Below are 22,495 nucleotides of genomic sequence, written 5' to 3' on the forward strand. Positions count from 1 at the left end.
CCTACTCTTCATATCACTGCCTGAGGAAATTTCACACAAAGCGCCAGAGATATGCCCAAAAGTTAAAATCAAGAAATCCGACATAACGGAGGAAAAAATCTCAGGAAATAAACTGGGAAAGATCTGTTTTTATTTTCCTAACAAAGGCATGGCCATAAATTTATGCCCGAAAGTTGTGCAGAATCATGGTAATAACATTAATTCAGAAAGGAGATACCAAAAATTTCAATCTCTCACTATAAGATTAATAAAATACAATGTCAAGACAATGAAATAACACTGCATCACTGTCATTCCCTCATTCATCGACTGTCCCTCCTGATGGCATATTGAGTATGCCACAGGTAGCTTGCAAGGCTCTGCCGTGAAACAGTATATATAAAATATATGTGTAAAATAAATAATAAAATAGTTATCATAAAGCTGAATACAACTAAATGATTTTCAGATAAAAGTGCTATACCTGAATTCTACTAAAGGATGGTAATAGAATAAATAATGAATGAGAAAATGAGGAGGCATACATGAAGCTTTGTGAACTTCCAAATATCTAGGAATTGGAGGAAAAGTGAGTTAATCATTGTTTTTTCAGAGATGATATGTGAACTAAGTTTTTCCAACTAAAGAACTAATCTAGTAATGCATTCTATATGGAGAAACCACAAATACATGAAACCATCAAGATAAGTACAGGCACATTTTCTGGGATGCATACGGAAAGAGTTCTAAAGTTCAGAAGGGACTTTAATTACTATTTACGACAATTTCTTTCTTAGAGGGACCACAGCAATATACAGCAGGAAGGGCACTTGCCTTGAACATGTCTGACCTGGCTTTGATCCCAGGCACTGCCTGTGGTCCCCTTAGCATTGCCAGAAATGATTCCTGAGTGTAGAGCCAGTAGGAACCCTTAGCACTGCCAGGTGGGCCCCCCACCAAAAAAATAATTTTTTATTATAAAATTTAAAATTCTTCCTTAGGAATTAATACACAGAAAAAATACCAAATTATTTTTTGGAAAAGTTTGGCCACAATGTGGCAAAATGCCAAATATCTGGAGATCATGCCAATATGAACCGGAACTAGGGGGACTATAATAAAGGTAAGAAATTTTGGAAGTACTAAAGAAGTAGATCCTTCCAAATAGGAAACTGATTAGAGGTGGCAAGGAGAAGAAAATAATGAGATAAGTATTATAGGTATACAACACATATATAAGTATTATATATGAGTATTATTTATGTGCGCGCGCACACACACACACACACACACACACACAAAATCACTCCAGGCAGTTCAATAGTGAAAAAAGCTTGATTTTGCAGGCCCAACAATAACTAGGTAAATAAACTGTTCCTCCTGTTATGGAAGACTGATGGTGTATATATAAGAACTATAGGGGCCGGAGCGATAGCACAGCGGGTAAGGCATTTGCTTTGCACGCGGCCGACCTGGGTTCAATCCCCGGCATCCCATATGGTCCCCCAAGCACTGCCAGGAGTAATTCCTGAGTGCAAAGCCAGGAGTAACCCCTGAGCATCGCTGGGTGTGACCCAAAAAGCAAAAAAAAAAAAAAAAAAAAAATAAGAACTATAGGGCAACAATGTCCACGAGTTCTCTAACAGAATAAAAAGACAAGTATAAACTTCCTTCCTTGGAGAAGGTAAATTCTGAGATATTTTGAGAGTGGACATGGATCATTAACTGAATATGAGAAAAGGGATTTTTTAAAGAGGGAGAGAACAAAGGAAGGAAGGAATGAAATTCTGATAAGAGAAAAACAAGTGGCTCACATTAAACATGTTATTACTTAATTTGAACATGCTTTTAGTATTTTCCTTGTTTGGGGGTTTTGTTTTGTTTTGGTCACACCCGGAGATGCTTAGGGGTTGCTCCTGGCTCTGCACTCAAGAATTACTCCTGGAGGTGCTGAGGGAACGAAACCTGAACAGCCACATACAAGACCATTGCCCTACCCACTGTACCACCTCTCTGGCCCCACACTTATTTTAATAATATGACCTAAATGTACTTTCTTCAAACTCCTCTTACTATTTTAGTATTTGCAACAGTTTACTCTAAAGCTTAAAACTAAACCAAGTGGAAATTTTATTTTCTAGGCTGCAAAGACAGAACAGTGCATTAGGCACTTGCCCACATGTGGCTGAAATGGGTTCAATTCCTACTGAGCACAGAGATAGAATAAGCCCTGACCACACCAGGCATGGCTGAAGAACCAATTGTGATGCCCACACCCTCTCCACCCCTCCCCCTCCCACCACCCTGGAAATAATATTTTAAGGGACAGTGATAGCACATTGGACACCAGGGTCAGGTGCTTGCCTTGCATGCGCCTGTCCCAGGTTGAATCCTTGGCATCCCACATGGTCTCCCAAGCACTGCCAAAAATAATCCCGAGTATAAGTTCAGTAGTCACCCCTAAGCATCATTATTCTGTGTGACCAAATAAACTTTAAAAAAATAAAGAAAAACCAAAAAAACCCTATCTTCCAATTAGAATATTCTAATTAACTAGGTACAGTTGTACATAAAAAGCAGCTCAGCCCACATTTATTAATTTTAAAATAAAAATATTTTGTTTTTAATATTTTGCCCAAAGTTTACCATGAATTTAAATTGTTCAGTATGATTTGTAATGAGTAAAAGATGCTCCTTTTCTGCGTTTCAGAACACCTTTCTTCCAAACCCTCTCCAAAATGAAAAAATCCTTACCTGTGGTACCAGAATGAACAGATAATGACCTTTCTATCTGGAGTGGTGACATCATCTGTATTGTTAATTTTGCAAGGTAGATGGCTTCATATTCCTAAAAAAGACATTAGTTTAAATATACATTTAAACTCTAGGCTACGCTAGTGATTAGTGTCAACATTACTGATATTCTTAGATTATGGTCATATACCAATTACTATAAGAAAAATGAAGGCTTAAAATTTCTATTTCATAATGTAACTTTTAACTTTTGTAGATAAAACCAAATGCTTGCTAATTATCTTGAATGAGTATCACATACTGAACTGCTAGTCAGTTAAGTGTTCTCTGTTACTGAGGTGTTACTTCAGTTGTTTCAGAATTATTTAAACCAAACAGACTAGTGGGGGTTCAGAGGCATAAAAAATGTTGAAATCCACAGGGCTGGAAACAGTACAGTGGGTAGAGTGCTTACACTGTATGCAGCAGTCCGGGGTTTGATTACTGGCACCCCATCCGGCCACCCGAGCTTTTCAGGAGGAAAGCTACTCACAGCAGGTGTGGTCCAAAACAACAAACAAAAACCAAACCAAAGTTGATATCTAGTCAAAGTCATCTAGAATCACTATTTCTCAAGTAGTGGCCACAGAACCCTCTCTGGGGCCTCAGGAAATTCCAAGGTGAAGATGACATAAATGAGGGGTCACAGCAAGGAAATAAGGTTGGAAGGGTACCAGTCAGAAAAAGTTGAGAAACACTTATCTAAATTACCTCTGACCTCTGGGGTATTTGTGTCTTTCATCTCATAAACCCTACATCTGCCAAAAGAAACCCAACTAGCAATCTCATAAAATTATTAAGAAAAAGATGAAAGAATTCAGTAACATTTAAAATGCTACATGGAGCTATGGAAAATCAAGTTATATAAGACATTTAATAGATCCATACACACACACACACACACACACACACACACACACACATATACACACACACAAACACATGTATATATATTCCTGATTTCTTAAAATCAATATTCCTGTTTCCTGGGCCGGAGCGATAGTACAGCCTTGCATGCTGCCAACCTGTGTTTGATCTCCGGCATCCCATATGATCCTCCAAGCACTGCCAGGAGTAATTCCTGAGTGCAGAGCCAGGAGTAACCCGGAGCATTGCTGGGTTTGACCCAAACAGCAAAAATAATTAAAATTAAAAAAATCAATATTTCTATTTCCAATGCAAAATTTAAGAATTAAGGCATTTACTTTCCCTTTTCTGGAAATAATGAAATAGTTTATTAATAGATGAAGCTAGAAAACATCCATATAACCTTGAATATGAGAATAACAAGGAATTGAATACCATATGGGATAATCGAAAGGGCGAAAGACAGCTGTGACTTAGAAAGGATTTTGAAGTTATGACAATTTCTTGAACTATGAGTGGTGGATGCAAGACTTTTGTATTTTATGCATTACCCCACATGCAACCTGGAAGCAGACTAAGGCAGGCACACAGATACTTGACTGCAAATCAATGGTATAGTTTTCCCCTCCCAACTCCAAAAGACATAAAACTAGCAATGCCTCATATAAGTCAGGAAGTATGAGTAGGCTGCAGGAGAAAGGTGGGCATATTCAGAAAAATGCAAACCCCACACCTGACATTTTTGCAAGCAGCAGGCTATATTTATAGTAAGATGGAAGAGAAAGTGGGTTGTATGTAGCAACTGTCTGCTAAATCTTGGTCAGCTAAAAGTAAAGACTAAGCCAGCAATTTCCTAAGCTTGGATACAACCTAAGAACCAACGGAAGAGCTTTAAAAGAGGTTCTCAGGCCTTTTCCCCAGAATTCTCATTTGATGGATATGATCAATGTGTCCCAGGGGGGAGTCTAACCTGAACTAGGGTCCTGCACAGACCACCAGAGGAGTTGGTGAGAACACCTCCAGGACAACTGGAAATATTTAAGTCATTAGCCTTTAGCCATCCCAAACTATTTCTTTGGCCCCTTTCCCAGAAGTTGATCATTGGGCAAATAACTGATCTGAGAATATTCAAGTTCAAAGATGACTGAGATCAAAAAGGAACCAATGCAGGTCTTGGTAAAGATATATAAAAGGAGACCGCCCTCCCCCCCAAAAAAAAGCAAAGTCAAAATAAAGTCATATAAAGAGCACAGCATGAAAAGTGAACAGATGATAAATTTATAATGAATTCCCATTGTGTGTGTGTGTACATGCATGCACATGCTCCCACATGTGTTGCAGGGGATGAGTTTCAGGGACACACCATTCCAGGGCAACCTGGAAGGGGACGGCTCATCGCCCACCTAAACAGAGTTCCGGCAGCCAAAAACCTCCACACTCCACAACTATTGCCACGCTCCCTGCCAGACTCCATTGCTGGAGCCTCATCCAGAAATTTATTTGTTGAAACACAAATTAATTTGTCTTTCATACGTGTTCTTCATACTTGAGTATGCAGAATTTGTGACTGAAATCTCCAGCTTTCATGGGGTCAGGGATGAGTTACCTCCTTGGACTTCTGAAGTCCAGCAGTCACACATGCCCCAAAGCCACCATTCAGTTAAGAACTTAACACCATCTGTATCACCTATTGGGAATTTTGGATACTGTGGAGTGTGTGGCCATGTGATATCTCAAATTCCATACCACTGATAGCACACCAGGTTAGATGGGATATAATGAAGAAGTCAATCAATCTTGATTAACACAATAAAAACACAGAAGGTTTAACCTGTAACAACATCTTAGTAATCTCTTATACAAGGACTTAAAGACTCCATAGTGAGTTACAAAAACCTTCACTAATCTTCTAAGGAAACATTTTCTGAACATCCTTTTAGCAAATTATTTGTAACAAGCAATGTAAAATGAATTACTGAAGACCTGCTATGGGGGCAGGCTCTCGGGTGGTTGGTAAAATTGGAAATGGTGGTGGTGGAAAAGTGCAATTGTGGTGGGACTGGTGTTAGAATATTTTGTGTCTGTAACTAATTACTTAATGGAACTCCCCACTCTAATTCCTCTTCAGAGGTTTCATTTCTTTTTCCTTTCAAAGGAGAATTCCTAGAATTAAACATTCTTGGCATTCATAATCATCTCTTCAAATCCTCCCCAGGAACTTTGGGCAATTATGCTTTACCCACCCCTCCATAGAAACTCAGTCAACAAATGACCTGTGGTTCTCATCTAACATTAACAAACATGATAGGTCATTTAAACTTTTATCAGCCTATAATTCAATGGATTATGAAAATATTCTTAAATAATTTCATCTGCTCTTAGAGCTAAGTCATCTTCCATAGTGGATGGAAATACATATATATGTACATATATATATACATATATATATAGTCACACATTCATCTGTCATTGAGCACCAGGTTTGTTCCCACTTTTTGGCGGTTTACAGATCTGTGATACCCATGGGAGTGTTATGTGTCTGATCAGATTAGTATTTTATTTTCAGATAGATATACACCTGGGGGTATAACTGTTGGGTCATGAGGTTGGTCTAATTTTATATTTTGAAAAACCTTACTTGGCTGGACCAGTTTACATTCTCATAAACAGGGTCCAAGAGTCCCTTTTTTTAACCCACTCCTGCTAAAACATGTTTTCTAGTTGTTTTAAATATATATAATCCATTCTCAAGGACGTGAAGTGATATCTGATTGTAGTTTCGATTTGTATCCCTAAAATGTAATAATGAACACTTTTATTCATGTGCCTGTTGACCAGATTATCTGTCTTTGGTGAATCAGCTCTTCTCCCTGCTTTTATTTTAGGAGTGCTCAGAACAAATTTCCAGCCTTTCAAGTACTCATGTACTCATCTTCTATTTCTCACTGAGGTACATCCCAAGCCCTATTCTTCCCATTTTTAATGGGAATGTTTAGTCTAGGTCAAACGTACATTGTGCAAGTATATTTTCCCATTCAGTAAAATTTTTGTTTTTTGGGTTTGTGGTCCTGGGGGTAAGTCAAGGGTTTCACACGTGCAAGATAAGTGCTCTACTTAGCCCTAGTTTTACCTTTGAGTGTGTAGGGTCTAATGTTTAAGTATTTAAACCATAAGTTTAGGTTAACTAATGTGCATGGTATGAGATAGTGACCCATTATATTACTGTGCATCAGGCTATTTAGTTTTACAATACCACCTATCGAAGAGACTCCATTTTATGCTGTTGGATTCTTTGCTGTAATTTGTCATTTTATGTAAGAATTTATTTCTAGGCTATCAATTCAACAGACTATTTTCTCTACTGTAGCTTGCTAGTATGAAGTTGGAGACTATGATGCCTTCATTCTTTTTTCTCAAAATTACATTCACTGCCAGGAAAGGGTGATTCAACACAAAATTCAGTAATGTTTTATTTACTTGAATGTTACTGAAGTTGATAGTAATTGAACTATATTTTGTAGATTGTTTGGGACAGGACAGTCATTTAAACAAAGTTAATTCTTCCTTTCTATGAGAAGAGGAATTGGTACACATTTGGCTCAAGGCTTACTTATTTTTGCTCTGCACCCAGGGATCACTCCTTATGGGGCTTGGGGGACAATATGAGGTATGTGCAAGGCAAGTGCCCAACCTGCTGTACTCATCTCCGGTCCAATTTCTTCATATCTTCTATTTCTCTTTAATAAAGTCTTATTATTTAATATACTAGGCTTTCATTTCCTGTCAAAACCAAACTCTTATATTTATTCCCTTCAAATCTTCTAAGGATCTTCTACATTACATCATTAATTAGCAGTTCTTATTCCAATTATCAGAAAAGCTTATATTCGTTATTTCTCCACATCCAATCCTATCAATCACAGTGCTAAATAAATCCACATGCTGGTATCTTCTCACCTCTTCTCATAATACCGCTTTGTATCAAACCAATATTCTCTTTTGACTACAATATTCCAATAGTCACCAAACAAATACACTTTCTTCTATTCTTACCCCCAAATGCCCTATTATATGCATGTGTACTGTACTGTATTCAGGGTAGTATACTCAACAGGACCAGAATAATCTTATTGCAGGAAGTTATTCTTACACTTAAAACCTAAAGCCCTTACTTATACTTCAGAATTTATTCCATTTCCATTACCTGTATTTCAAGACTCATTACCATCTGACCTACTTAGTGTATTTTTGACTTTACTCTCTAATTCCCCCATTAGAGGAAGTTTCATGTAGTTGAGAATTCTTGTTATGTCTTTTACTTCCAGTATACTTAAGACCATGCTAAACATTTGATGAAATACTTCTGGATAAGGCAAGTATATTATTGAGAACAGTCAAAATCTTTTTTCAAAAAACAAAAAGGGGCGTTATTTGCTATACTTTCTTCAGCCCCATGTTTCAGAGTTTCTTTTATTTATTTGTTTGTTTGTTTTTGCTTTTTGGGTCACTCCTGGCTTTGCACTCAGGTATTGCTCCTGGCGGTGCTGGGGGACCATAAGGCTCAGGGCTTACTTATTTTTGCTCTGTACTCAGGGATCGCTCCTTATGGGGCTGGGGGACCATATGAGGTGTGGGCAAGGCAAGTGCCTACCAGCTGCACTCATCTCCGGTCCAATTTCTTCATATCTTCTATTTCTCTTTAATAAAGTCTTATTGTTTAATATATTAGGCTTTTATTTCCTGTCAAAACTAAACTCTTGTATGCTGGGAATCAAACCTGGGTCAGTCGCATGTAAGGCAAACGCCCTACCCCCCATACTCTATCGCTCCAGCCTCATTTAAGAGTTTTAAAAAAGAGAGTTTACCAGATTAGAGTCATAGTATAGCAGGTAGGGCTTTTGATCTGTATGTGGCCTATCCAGGTTCAATCCCAGGTATCCCATGTGGTGCCCCCAGGAGCTAAGTTCAGAGCACAGGTGGGTGTGCACCCTTTCCCAACAACAACAACAACAACACAACAAAACAGAAAGAGAAAAAGAAAAGAAATAAGAAAAGAGAAATAACCTGAAGTTGATGGACAAATCCAGCATTAGGATTGATACAAAATCTTCTTTCTTGAACATAAGCAAATGCATCTCTGAAAACAGAAAAAATGCCATTATTTCATAAATGAATTCTAATTGGATTTACCTAAAGCCTTATCTACAACATGAAATAATAATGGACCTTGTCCTACATAGAGGGGTAGTAAGCTGTAGTGGAAAAATCAGCAGCAAAAAGACAAAATAATATCACAATCCTGTCTACCAACTGTGATAGATACTAGGGGAAAGAAAAATACTCAATCTATTTAAGCTTTACTTTTCTCATCTGTAAAATATGACATGAGGGGCCTGAGAGAGTACAGAAAGTAGGGCAATGGGGCAAGAAACTCAGTTCAGTGGATAGGGCACTTGCTTTCAAATCGACTGACCAGGGTTCAACCCCCATATCCCGTATTGTCTCCTGAGCTCCGCTAGGAGGGAAAAATTCCAGAGTGCAGATCCAAGAGTAACCCCTGAGCATCACTGGCTGTGGCAAAAAAAACAAACACAAAAATCAAACAAAAAAGAGAGGGCGCTTGCCTTGCCTACCTTCTACCTATCTATTTCCAGTACTATGCATGGTCCCCTGAACCCTGCCAGAACTCCAAAAACAAAATAAAACAAAAGCAGGTGGTTGGGGGTGAGGGGGACATGGTTAGTACCTATTTGGCTATTTGGGAAGGAGATAATAAAGCACTTAATACAGAATCTGTCACATTGCACGTACTCAAAATATTAACTATATCAAAATATAAATATATATTAAATATTATAAATATGAAATATTCAATGAGAAATACATCTACTTCCTAGTGTTGTAAGGATGAAATGAGATTAAAGTTCATAGAACATGGTAATGCAGACTAAACCCAAGGAATGGAATTATTTTCTTTTTAATTTTAATATTACAAATTATAAAGAGAATATAGAAAACAAGTCTATAGTGGTTATTAACATTTTTTCAATCAGAGACTAGAGAGTTCAATGAGTTGTGTGCAAACTTTGCATTCATGAGACTCAGGTTCGATCTTCTACACTCCCTGTCTTCTGGCCAAAAGTAGCCTCACAAAAAACCACTTTTTTCAATTAAATAAAGTATTTGCATTCACAAAAATATTCTTTTGAGAACAGTTATATAAATCTTTGAATATAAAGATTTATATTTAAGGTTATCATGTGGAATGAGCATTCTAATGTCTATAATTTGTTAGGCATATTAATCCAATGTTGAACACAGTCAAAAGAGAGTGGTGGGAAATGTAAGAAAGAGGTTAACACAAGGTTAATATAATAAGAGGTAAATATAAGAAAGGTTAAAACATGGGCCACAAAGGCTGGAGCAGAAATAGAAGCTGAAATAATTCCCAGATAATTTTCATTCATTTACTGTTAGTTTTTTTATTTTTATTCCATATGGTAGGGGATCAACACCTAGTGGTGCTTGGAGGATGCTCCCAGTAGTGCCAGGAACTGAATCAGAATCAGCTGCATGCAAGGCACAAGTCTTAATTTTATCCTATCTCTCCAGCCAAAACTTAGCCCTTTAAACAAGTTAAGCAATAAAATTTCTAAGTTTAAAACTGAGACTAATCTAATTCTGTAGTAATAAAATAACAATAGTTAGATTAGTTCCATAAAACAAAAAATTCAGCCTAAGCGGACTTATATGAATGAAGTAGATAAGTTCCAACATTTAATATGGAATACAAGGATCTTCCTAATCAAACATGACTAGATGACAAAATCAGAAGAATACTGATTTTAAACCCCCAAAGGGGGGTTGGAGCTACTTTTGGTTCTTTGCTCAGGAGTGACCCCTGGCGGTGCAATATACAGCTTCTGTACTATTGCTCCAGTCGGTTCATTTTGATGATAATTTGTCATTAGGTTTCATAGTACTTACCTGTACTTCATTCCAAATGTTTCCATAATGTATGCAATAACAAAGGCAGCACTGAAAGAGAAAAAACGATGATTTTTTCTTATCATTCTGGCCCTGGGGTGGGGTTTGGGGGGGGAATTAAAAAAAAATTCATATTAAATGATAGAAATAAAGATTATCTATAACTTCATACCTCCGGGAGATCCCCGCATTTCCATGGACAAGAACTTTGCCTGGAAAAATGAAATATTTTGATACAAAAAAAATAAAACTTATTTAGTAGCTAAAATACACTAAAACCATGTATTATACCACAATAATTCTTCATTATTTTATCATATATATCAATTGGAAATTTTAATATTTTAAAAACATTTACAAATTCATTAGAGAATATAACAGACTTTAGATCTTTAAAAAGAGATCAGAGCTAACACAGGTTTTTTGGCTTTTTGGTTTTTTTTTTTTTGAGGGGAGGGAGGGCTCCTGATTCATTTTAAAGTGCAGAGGATAGATTCCATGCTTCTAGGACTCTGCAATGCTGAAAACTGCCTGGGCAACCCAGCAGTCCCTGGAAAATGATGACGCATAAGGGATCAAACTAGGTAAGGCACATGTAAGGCTTATGCTATGTCTCTGACCCCTGCCCAGATTTTAAAAGTTGTTTTTTATATAGAGATTAATCTTCTAAAAAAGTAATCAGTAAATAGCAAAATATAATTTACCTCCAGTTTGTAAGCTCCCATCAATAAATTCTTTTGTCTAAAAAGCCAAAGACAATGTGTTAAAATATAATGTAGATTAAGCATGACATACATTGAAAATCACATCCTCATCTTATATTATCTTAATTCAATAATTTTCTGAATGTTATGAAAAGAATTATTACGTTTAAAATACAGAACTAAAACTTAAATTAACAATTTCAAAGTGTGAATTCTCAAACTTTTGGTAAACAAAAACGTTTTTAAAATAATTTAAAGTAAATTCCCACTATTTTTAGCCATGAGAAAATAAAGTAGCATAGAAGGATTTTTTTTTAACAATGTTGAGGGATCAAACCCAATGCTTCACAAATGCAAGACATACACTCTACTGCTGAAAATCCCTGCTCCTATAGGAGGCAATTACACCTCATTATCATTGTTTTTAAAATTATCTATTAAGAGGTCAGATCAGAAATAAATTTTAAATGTTACTGAAATATTGATACCTACCATGGGGAAAAAACGTATTATATTTTCAACTGGATTATCTGCAATGTCCAAGACTAAATATCTGAAAATAGAATATTTTGGGATAAGAATACTTGAGATAAAACTCTGTATAAAAAATTCAACTTTAAAAATTTCTTGGCAATCATGAAAAAAAGAAAAACAATTTTCAAAGTATCATATTACCAAGAACTGGGTCATAGGTTTCATATTGTTAAAAGGCAGAACATTTAAAATCTTAAGAAACACGAGCATTTCTCTAAAATTTGGTATAAAAATCAGGCAATTAAAATAATCACAAGTAGGAAGAAACCTTCTGCTAGATTAGAACAACAGAAATATAAAAATGCTGCATTCATTGTTATTAATTTTTTTTGAGTTTTGGGGCCATACCCAGTGATTCTCAGAGCTTACTGCTGGTGAGGTTCAGGGGTCCATACAGGGTGCTGGAGATAGAACACATGTCAGCTGACTGCAAGGCAATGCCCTACCCTCTGTACTATCGCTCCAACCCATTATTTTCTATTTCTATCAATTTTCTTAAGAATCTAGGGGCCAGAGATAGTACAGTGAATAGGGTCCTTAGCTTTGCATGCAGCCAACATGGATTTGATCCCTGGCATCCCACTATGGTACCCAGAGCAAAGTGATCCCTGAGAACAGAACCAGGAGAAAGTTGAGCAGCCACTGGTTGTGGCCAAAAAACAAAAACTAGAAAATTTTCTGAGTGGCCTTTTGAACTCTCCCTACAACCCTACATAGAACAATCCAGAGGAAGCCCAAAATGAAACAAATCAAAATAGAAGACAATGGTCTAATGGAGTCACTGGTCAAAAATTAATTTAACATTAGGCAAATATTTAAAATAAAGTCTTATCAACGTGTCAGATTTATTCTATAAGGGCTTTCCACTTCAAACTTATCTAAAACAACCTATTTCCTTACAGAATGTATGATGATCACTGTATCACTGTCACTGTCATCCCGTTGCTCATCGATTTGCTCGAGCAGGCACCAGTAACGTCTCCATTGTGAGACTTGTTACTGTTTTTGGCATAATGAATATGCCATGGGAGGCTTGCCAGGCTCTCCCGTGCGGGCAAGATACTCTCTTGGTAGCTTGCCGGGCTCTCCGAGAGGTACTGAGGAATTGACCTGGGTCGGTCCTCGTGCAAGGCAAACACCTTACCCGCTGTGCTAAATTTTAAAGTCAAAATTGCTTTAAAAATTATAGTCACTGGGGGCAGGAGAGATAATACAGGAAGGGTTTAAGGTGCTTGATCTGCACAAGGCTGACTCTGGTTAAATTACTGGCACACATATGATCTCTTCAGCACCACCAGAAGTCACACAAGCAGAGAACAGGAGTAAACTCTGAACTCTGCCAAATGTGGCTCAAATTTCCCATCTTCCCCCACTCCCCAAATTAGTTGTTGGAACTAGAGAGACAGCTCAAAGAGCTGGAGTGCAGAGAAAGTCCCCAGTCGAGTCCAGGAGTGGCATGGGGTGTAGCCCTGCTAGGCCCCAAATACACTGAGCAGGCTGGGCTGGTCTCAGTGCTCCCCAGCACTGCTGGCCCCAAGCAGCATGTATTTGTTCCAAGCACTGTACCAGCCAGGCCATCCAAGTATTGCTGGGAATAGCACCAGTACTTTCTGTGAAATGCCTGGGAGGCTCCCCCACAAAAGTAAATAAACAAATAATAGCAGTTTCATGATCATCTAAGGTGGTAACAGCTTCAGAAAAATCAAAGTTTATCACAGAGAAGCAGAAGTTGGGATCAAAGAAACCATCCAAGGAAAATCTGTAAGGATCCTGACAATGTCTGAAATCTTACAGTGACTGAGTAAACCCATTTCATAAAACACTACTTCAGGAATAAAATAACTCATACTCAAAAAATATTTTACTGCATGCTAATTAAACATCAAAAACTATTCACAGAATTATCAGTCTATAAGCCAGTATTTTAGGAGAAAGGGTTCTTAAACTAGATAAAAGAAAAAAATTCATACAATTTAAAAAATACAAGGTACTTTAAAATGTAACATATTCACTGCCTTCAATATTCATAAATCTATATATACATAATATACATATAGAGAAATTTAAAGGGAATACACCAAAATATTAACATGTCTCCTCTGATTCGTGAAATTATTAATGACTTCCTAGATGGTTTTGGGTGTAATTTGACATTTTCCAGTCTCTCTTATTTGGGGGTGAGTGTGTGAGAAGGTCTGGGCCATAGCCAAAGGTGATTGGTGCTCATTCTCGGCCCTGTGTTCAGGAGTGACCCTGATGGTATTCAGGGGTCCATACGTAGTGTCAGAAATGGAACCTTGTCAGTCAACTGCATGCAAAGCAAGTGCTAAGTGCTTTATAACCTCAATACCACATCTCTGGCACCAAAGCACGTAAGAACAAGTATTTCTGAAGCCAGAGAGCTCAATGGCTTAAATACATGCTTTGCATGCAGGAGGTCCAGGTTCACTGCTAGATACTACATAGCCCCTAGAGCATAGCCAGATGTGGCCCCAAAACAATGAAACCAAACAAGTACTTCTTCACAATTAGAAAGTAAGAGAGAGAGAGAGAGAGAGAGAGAGAGAGGGAGGGAGTGTGAGTGTGTGTGTGTGTGTGTGTGTGTGTGTGTTGCTCGGGCTTAGAATTACTCTTGGTGGTGCTCTGCAGATCCTATGGGATGCTGTGTGTGTGTGTGTGTGTGTGTGTGTGTGTTGCTCGGGCTTAGAATTACTCTTGGTGGTGCTCTGCAGATCCTATGGGATGCTGTGTGTGTGTGTGTGTGTGTGTGTGTGTGTGTTGCTCGGGCTTAGAATTACTCTTGGTGGTGCTCTGCAGATCCTATGGGATGCTGTGTGTGTGTGTGTGTGTGTGTGTGTGTGTGTGTTGCTCGGGCTTAGAATTACTCTTGGTGGTGCTCTGCAGATCCTATGGGATGCTGTGTGTGTGTGTGTGTGTGTGTGTGTGTGTGTGTGTGTGTGTGTTGCTCGGGCTTAGAATTACTCTTGGTGGTGCTCTGCAGATCCTATGGGATGCTGGGGACCAACCTCTGAGGTAGGCCGTATTGCAGGACAAGGGCTCTACCCACTGTACTAACACTTTAGCTCCAGAAAAAAAAATCCTTATTTTAGAATGTATTCTTTATAAAACAAGTTTTTATTAATTACGAAATGCATACATGTGCTAAATTCTAACAGCATAAAAATATGTTTCAGGGCCAGAGCAAGTAAAGCACTTGCCTTCAAGGTGTTTGACCCAAATTTGACCCAAGGCACCCCATTATGGTCACTGGACGGGTCCAGGAGTAATTCCTGAGTGCAGAGCCAGGAGCAAGTCCTCAGCATCACCAGGTGTGGCTCAAAATCAAAAAATCTGTACTGAAAAATTTATCTTTCTACCATCCCAAATGCTGAATTTCTTTTATCATAAGCAACTACCATCAGTTTCTAGTATTAGTCAAAATAAGCCTAATATATTTTTCATATTTTTAAACACATTAAGAATATATTAAATTTTCTACCTGCCTTTTTTCATTTAGTCAATTTGAGAAATTATTCCATACCAACATAATGGGAAAGTGGTTATATTTTACTATACACTCACACAGCACATTAGTAACCTACATGACCTATACTATAAGGCATTTAAGTTGCTTTCATTTTTTTTGAGAATTAAAATAGTTCTAAATTTAGTATTTTTTAGAGAATTAAAATTAATTCTAATTTTAGTATTATAATACAGAGATGCAAAGTTATCTCTAGGGTCAGATAGATAATATACAGGCTAGGGCACTTGCCTTGCACCCAGGTGATCTAGGTTTATCCCTGTCATCCCATATGGTCCCCTGACCCTGCCAGGAATGATTCCTGAGTGCAGAGTCAGGAATAACCCCTGAGCATTGCTGGGTGTGGTCCAAAAACAAATACAGAAAAAAAAAATGCAAAACTTTGGGTATTTAGAGATACCTAACATATCTCTAAATGGCTTTCAAAGAAGAATTAATAGCTATCTCCTGGGAAAATAACTAGGTGGCAGGGTTTAGAGGAAAGGGATTTATTTTCATTATCTTTTGTATCTTTCTCATGTATTATGTAATACTCTTTGAGAAATGAAGTTAAAATAAATGTGAAAAACATTAGACACTTAATTTTATTCATTACAAGAAAAATCAGGCAAATTAAAACATGAGATGGGAGAGACAACATTAATACAATGATTTTTAAAAAACCTAAAAAACAAAATAAAAATTTTATAAAATCTAATAAAACAACATTGAGATACCATTTTTACTCAGCCAGGAGATTTGGAAAAAGTTAAAAGCTTTTTACTACTATCTTGAGATAAGAACAAAGGAGTCCCTTTATAAGTTTCACAGTGAGACTGTAAATGGATACAATTTACTAGAGGGCAATCTGCATCAACTATTAACATTTTAAATATTCTCTGATCCAGCAATTTTTATGAAATTTTCCTATTGTTATAGTTACAGATAAATAATACATACAAGGACACTTCTACTTAATGCCTAATAAGAAGATAGTTTAAATTTTAGTACAGTACTATGATGAATATATGTTCTTAAAAATAATACCGTTCTTTTAAGTAATGCTATAAAGTAAGTATATATTTATATGTAGGTATGTAATAAATCTGAAGATCAAAGATGTAACAATGTTTGCATTAGGGAGAACTGGGAATCTAGGAAGAGAGTGGTAATTTTCAGTTCATTCTTTCGAACATTTAAAATTCTGTATTACGTGTATGAATCACTTATTTAAAAATTCTAAGGAAATTAATGTTTAAGTCATATACTTTATGACCCATCTTAGTAATAAGTCAGGTATATAGAAGATAGTCTGATGCAACAAAACTAAATTGAAATAAAAACATTACATTTGTGCCACCCAAACATTTCTAAATTTTATAATAATTCTTACCTAAATAGTTGTTGAAAATTTGGTTTAACAAAGTTTGCTTCGATATTCTGTCTAATGCATATTATATGGGTTATTCCATGTTTCTGTAGTATAGGTAGCTATAAAAAGAAAAGGGATAAGGAGAAAAATCATTTAAAATACTTTATCATCTTATTGTGACAGATGTTTTAAAATATACAAGATTCAATGTTAGAATTAACATACCTAAATCTGAGCCTGTTTGAAGTATAGAGGAAGTAGTGGTAATTTTGAAACAATGTACCTGAAGTGATCAGCAAGATATGTGACTGATTGAGTAGTACACTAAATGTCCTCACACAAAGCTGATAAAATTGTTTAGCATCTATATTAGAGCTTCATGGGACCTGTAATGTGCTTGAATGGGGAAGATGCTGTCCTATTCATTGAGAGGTTGAGAGAATTATATAACATGGTATGTGTAAGGGGTCTAATACAGTGAACATGGCAAAGGTTTAGTAAAAATTACAATCACATATAATGATTACAATGTTTGGTATCTGGAAGGGGCTACTACACCTAAACTTAAGAAACAGGAGTTTGCTTTTTGTTTACTGACTCACAGTAAAACACTAAAAGTTCTTGTTCAGTAATTATCTGTTCAAAAAAGCATGAGCAAGAAGTATCTTGAGTCTTCTATGATAGTTTTTAATTCTGTATGCTTTTGAGAGACAATATAGGTTCTTTTTCTCTTTTTAATTAATTTATCATTAATTCATAATATTATATTACATGGGTGGGCAGAGCTTAATGCCTGCATACAAAATTCACCACACACACAGTTCTAGTGTTATCCCACTACCAAAAAAACAACCTAAAAACCCTCTACCCGTTCCTCCCACCCACTTCCATCTCCCTCGTAACTGCTGTAGTTTCCACCAAATCCTGGGAGTTAGTTTTGTTGTTTGGTGTCAGTTCATTCGCTTTATATAATCCTCTATCTTTAATTCCTATGCCCTATAATAGATAGCCAAAAATATACTGGTAATTTACAAAAGAAGTTAAAGGAGTAATCCATTTGTGATAATCTGAATGTTTCCCCCTAGAACTAATATGAAATCCTAGCCTCCAGTGATGTATACTGTGAGGAGCTGAGGCCTTTGGGAACTAATTAGATAGAAATGACATCATGAAGGCAGAGCCCACATAATGGAATTAATAACTTTATTTTGGTTTTGGGGTCACACCTGGCAATGCTCCTGGGTTACTCCTGGCAGTACTTGGGAGACCATATGAGGGGACCATATGGGATGCCAGGGGTAGAACTGGGTTGGCTGCTTGCAAGGCAAATGCCTTACCCACAATACTATCTCCGGCCTCAGAATTAGTAATTTCATAAGACCAAACATCAGAGCTTCTTCTGAAAGATATAACACTAAACACCAGAAAGGGGGGTAGGGTCTTCAAAATCTAACCATGCTGGCATAAGAATATGACTTTTCACGTTCCAAAACAGAGAAACAAAATATCTGCTATTGAAATCATCCAGCCTATTGTACCTTATGTAAGCAGCCTCAACTAATTTTTTATGACTGTAATTATTTTAATTGAAGTAACATTCATTTACAAATTAATGGGTCTGAGGCATATGGCATTGCAAATCAAGATCTATATGTGCTAAATTTTGTCAAAATCCTAGCTCTCAAAAGTTTTAAATGTTAAATAGCTTGGGCCTGGAGCAATAGTAGAGTGGGGAAGGTTGCTTGCCTTTCATGCATCCAAACCAAGTTCAATCCCTGGCAACCCCCGACCCCACAGGGAGTGATCCTTGAAAGCAAAGCCAAGAAAAAAAGCCCTAAACAAAACACTGAGTGTGGCCCCAAAATCAAAACTAAATGTTTTTCTTAAAAATCTGTTTTAATAAGCTCTGAGAGCTTATTAAACTATTATGACAGCACAGTAAACTATTACTAAAAAAAAGCCTTACTAAAATAGAAGTCAGAGATAACAGCAAACACTACTTTTTACTTTTCAATGGCTTTTCATTTATTCTTAGTAAATTATGACATTTTCTCACACTTACAGAAACATTTCTCATACCTACAAAAGTCAATATTAACAAAGAGCTTGATCTTTTTATTAAAACTATTTGAATCTACTACCAAATAAGTTTAAGTAAAATTCTTGGACTGCAGGGATAGTACAAAGGTTTTAAGGCACTGGTCTTGCAAGTGGTCAACCTGGGTTCGATCTCCATCAGCACAATTGTTACCTGAGCATTGTCAGGAGTGATCCCTGAGCACAGAGCCAGGGGTAAGTCCTGAACACTACCAGGTGTGCCCCCCACCCCAAATCAAAACAAACCAAATCTTTTATTCCAAGGCTGGAGAGAGAACAGCAGGTAAGATGCTCGCAATGCACACACCTGACCTGGGTTCGATCCCTGTTACCCCCCCCATAAGGTATCCCAATGACCCTTATTGTAGGATGACATTGCTTTGTCCTTTCCCCCCTTGCCACAAGGAGCTTAGGTTTATCCCAGTCACACCCATCAAGGTGCTCCTGAGTCACTTCCATTCCTTTGTCTATCTGTAAACACTTCTCTATGCTCTCTTCCCCAAAGAGTTAATTAGCTTTTCCCCCTAATCAGACTCTATTAATTTGTAAGGTCAGATCTTTCTAGGACACTGAACTTATATTGTAAGTTAATACTGCCTTTCTCCTCTCCTATGTCTTTTGAATAGTTTGCTTTAAAGCAATGTCCTTTTTGTATCAACACAAAAAGACAACATTATGCTTTTGTAACCTGGGATTTAATTGGCTTCGAATATTATTCATTCCCGGGCATCTGCTTTCTGGACAAGCCTCAGTTGCCCTCAGTTCTTAGCACCCCAAAAGCAGGGTCCCGATGAGGGACGGGACGGACCCAGGGTGAGTTATGTGATACCCTGGCATCGAGATGGACCTGGCCAAAGTGCTACAATTCTTAACTCTAAGTTAAGAGCTTGATCATGGACAAATGCTGTCATGATCCAAAACTAATGAGAAACTAGGACCCTTCTAGGGATAGGAAAGACTAATCTGGCCTGAGCACTGTAGTCTGAGATTGAGATGGCCCCAGGAGAGCAATTCTATAAGCTTAATATGCATCTCTTACTGTGTCCATACAAAATGATTAATATTATGAATGCTTATATGTTTGTTGGCCAAGGAGAGGAGAAACACGCCCTTGGGTGGGTCCTTATGCTGAAAGAGAATTTGTCCTAGAAGCAGCATCCCCTGAGGTAAAGAACTTAAACCCTATTGATTGTGACCACACCTATGTGTAAGCCCCAACCCACTTCTGCTGGGGGGATTTAACTAGGCTGTAAGAGTGGGTTGGGGGTCGAGATCGAGAGCCAGGAGAGAAGCGGGGAGAGAGAGACAGGAGAGAATGGACTAAACAGCAACTGATCAATCGGCTTGGCCCTCATTTTCCTCCTCTGTCTGCCCCATGGCCCGAGCCGCTCCGACTGGGGGAGCGGCCTGGGACCGACCCCTGAAAACCTGGGCACAGCTGACGGGGAGAGCCACCGGGGCTCTCCCCTGGCCGTGCCCCCTGCCAGATATTTTTTACACCTTATGAGCACAGAGCCAGGAATAAGTCTGAGCAGGTCCAGTGTGGTCCCCAAGCAATCAAAAACACAAACAATAATAAAGCTTCTTTTCCAAACTATGACTTCTTTAATTCCATTTTTGTATTTTAAATAGCTTTTGGATAATGGTACAGAAAGAAATCTGGCCTGTATTATGTGACTCAAAGTAAAAAACTAATCAAACTCTGCTAAAAAAGCATTCTATTCGTCTAACACCAGTAATGCTGAGAGGGAAAGAGGCTTTAAGAAGTTGTATCTAGTAAACAAGTCAATTTCATCTGACAAATATTATACTAGCTATATTCATAGAGTGTAGTGGCAAATAAATAATCCCAAAAGTCTGAATTGTGTACATCAAATTATTTTGATCAGTAATTTTGTTCATTTTTAAGACATAATTAGGTCTAACCTTGTCTTGGACTCATTTTTTTTTTAAACCAACATCTCAACTTTCCAACCTCTCTGTTGGTCATCAAAAAAAACTAAGGTTAACAGTGCAAAAACTTATATTAAAAATCAAATAAAAAAAAACCTCTCGTAGAAGAATGGTGGATGGGAAGCAAATGGGTTGGGGTGGAATGAGGGGGCATTCGTGGAGGGGTGGAGGGAAGTGAACACTGGTGAAGGGATCAGTGTCAAAACAGTGTATGCCTAAAGCCCAGTCACGAATAACTTTGTAATTTCAAGGTGACTAAATAAAATAAATTAATAGCACTGTAGCACTTTTGTCCCACTGTTCATCAATTTGCTCTAGCAGGCACCAGTAACGTCTCCATTGTGAGACTTATTACTGTTTCTGGCATATCAATACTCCAGGGATAGCTTGCCAGGCCCTGCCGTGTGGGCGGGATACTCTCAGTAGCTTGCCGGGCTCTCCAAGAGGGAACGGAGGAATTGAACCTGGTTCAGCCTCAGCCACATGCAAGGCAAACGCCCTACCCACTGTGCTATAGCTCCATTCCAAATTAATAAACAAGATTATCCTAAGTGATGCTTCAATAGTAAAAAAAAAAAATCCTTTAATGTACATAGACATCAAAGTATATCATAAAAACTCATAAAGTTTATTGTGGATATTTATCATATATAAGAATGACATCTAGGAGTGATCCCAGGTGCCCCAAGCACACTCGCTGTTGTTTTTGTGCCACACCCAGAGATACTCAGGAGTTACTGCTGGCTCTGCACTCAAGAATCACTCCTGGTGGTGCTTAGGAGAACATATTGGAAGCCGGGGATGGAACCCAGGTTGGTCCCATACAAGACAAGTACCTTACCTGATAAGCTATCTCTTAGGCCCCCAAAAGATCTGTTCTAACTGGGGATGCTCAGGGCTTACTCCTAGTTCTGCACTCAGGAATCACCTCTGATGAGCTCAGGCTCAGGAGACCATTAAGATTCTGGGAATCAAACTTGGGTTGGCCACATTGAAGGCAATCCAGTATTGAAATGTTGAAATGGTATTATTTCAACATTTCACATTATAATTCTAGGAAAATACGCAACACTGTAGTATTTCCAAGGGCTGAATTCTCAAGAACCTAGTTTCTTTTTTTGGCTTTTTGGGTCCACCCAGATATGCTCAGGGCTTACTCCTAGCTCTGTGCTTAAGGAGAGGCTAATTCAAATATTAAACCTTTATTTTGAGCTTTAAATTTATCTTTCATATTGTTCCAAAGTTTAGAAAGTACCTTGGAGGGTAAATAAAGTATTAAATAAAAGCCAGTTATTTGATAAATCAAGCGTGGCTCTCATGATAAAAATAAAATACAAACAATTAGGTACTTAGGTACTCTTAGTGACAACTACAATTAATTTGTAGGAGTTGTAGTCCCTCCTTCCAAAAAATTCATTGTTACTAAAAATATCTACTACTAAAAGTTAGTTAATACAGTCGCTGTATGGGGTGAGGGTGGTGGGAGGGATACTGGGAACAGTGGTGGTGGAGAATGGGCACTGGTGGAGGGATGGGCACTGGTGGAGGGATGGGTACTGGTGGAGGGATGGGTACTCGATCATTTTATGACTGAAATTTAAGCACAAAAGTTTGTAAGGCTGTAACTGTATCTCACGATGATTCATTAAAAAATTAAAAAAAAACCAGTTCCTATATACATACTTA

The 22,495-nt window shown here is 37.7% G+C and overlaps 1 protein-coding gene across 2 annotated transcripts in view; it reads right to left on the bottom strand.

The window, feature by feature from the left end:
* Nucleotides 1-22,495, bottom strand: part of STYX (serine/threonine/tyrosine interacting protein) — a 35,625-nt gene that overhangs the window by 4,009 nt on the left and 9,121 nt on the right. For both annotated transcript variants that reach the window (XM_004601742.2, XM_055132526.1), the window contains 7 exons: nt 16,781-16,878; nt 11,823-11,883; nt 11,331-11,367; nt 10,799-10,838; nt 10,627-10,677; nt 8,704-8,776; nt 2,734-2,827 (listed from right to left, as the gene is read on the bottom strand). In XM_004601742.2, coding sequence (XP_004601799.1) covers nt 2,734-2,827; nt 8,704-8,776; nt 10,627-10,677; nt 10,799-10,838; nt 11,331-11,367; nt 11,823-11,883; nt 16,781-16,878 — 454 coding nt within the window. The remainder of the gene's footprint in view (nt 1-2,733; nt 2,828-8,703; nt 8,777-10,626; nt 10,678-10,798; nt 10,839-11,330; nt 11,368-11,822; nt 11,884-16,780; nt 16,879-22,495) is intronic.

Source organism: Sorex araneus, chromosome 3, assembly GCF_027595985.1.
Source record: "Sorex araneus isolate mSorAra2 chromosome 3, mSorAra2.pri, whole genome shotgun sequence".
In the NCBI taxonomy this organism is placed as follows: Eukaryota; Metazoa; Chordata; class Mammalia; order Eulipotyphla; family Soricidae; genus Sorex; species Sorex araneus.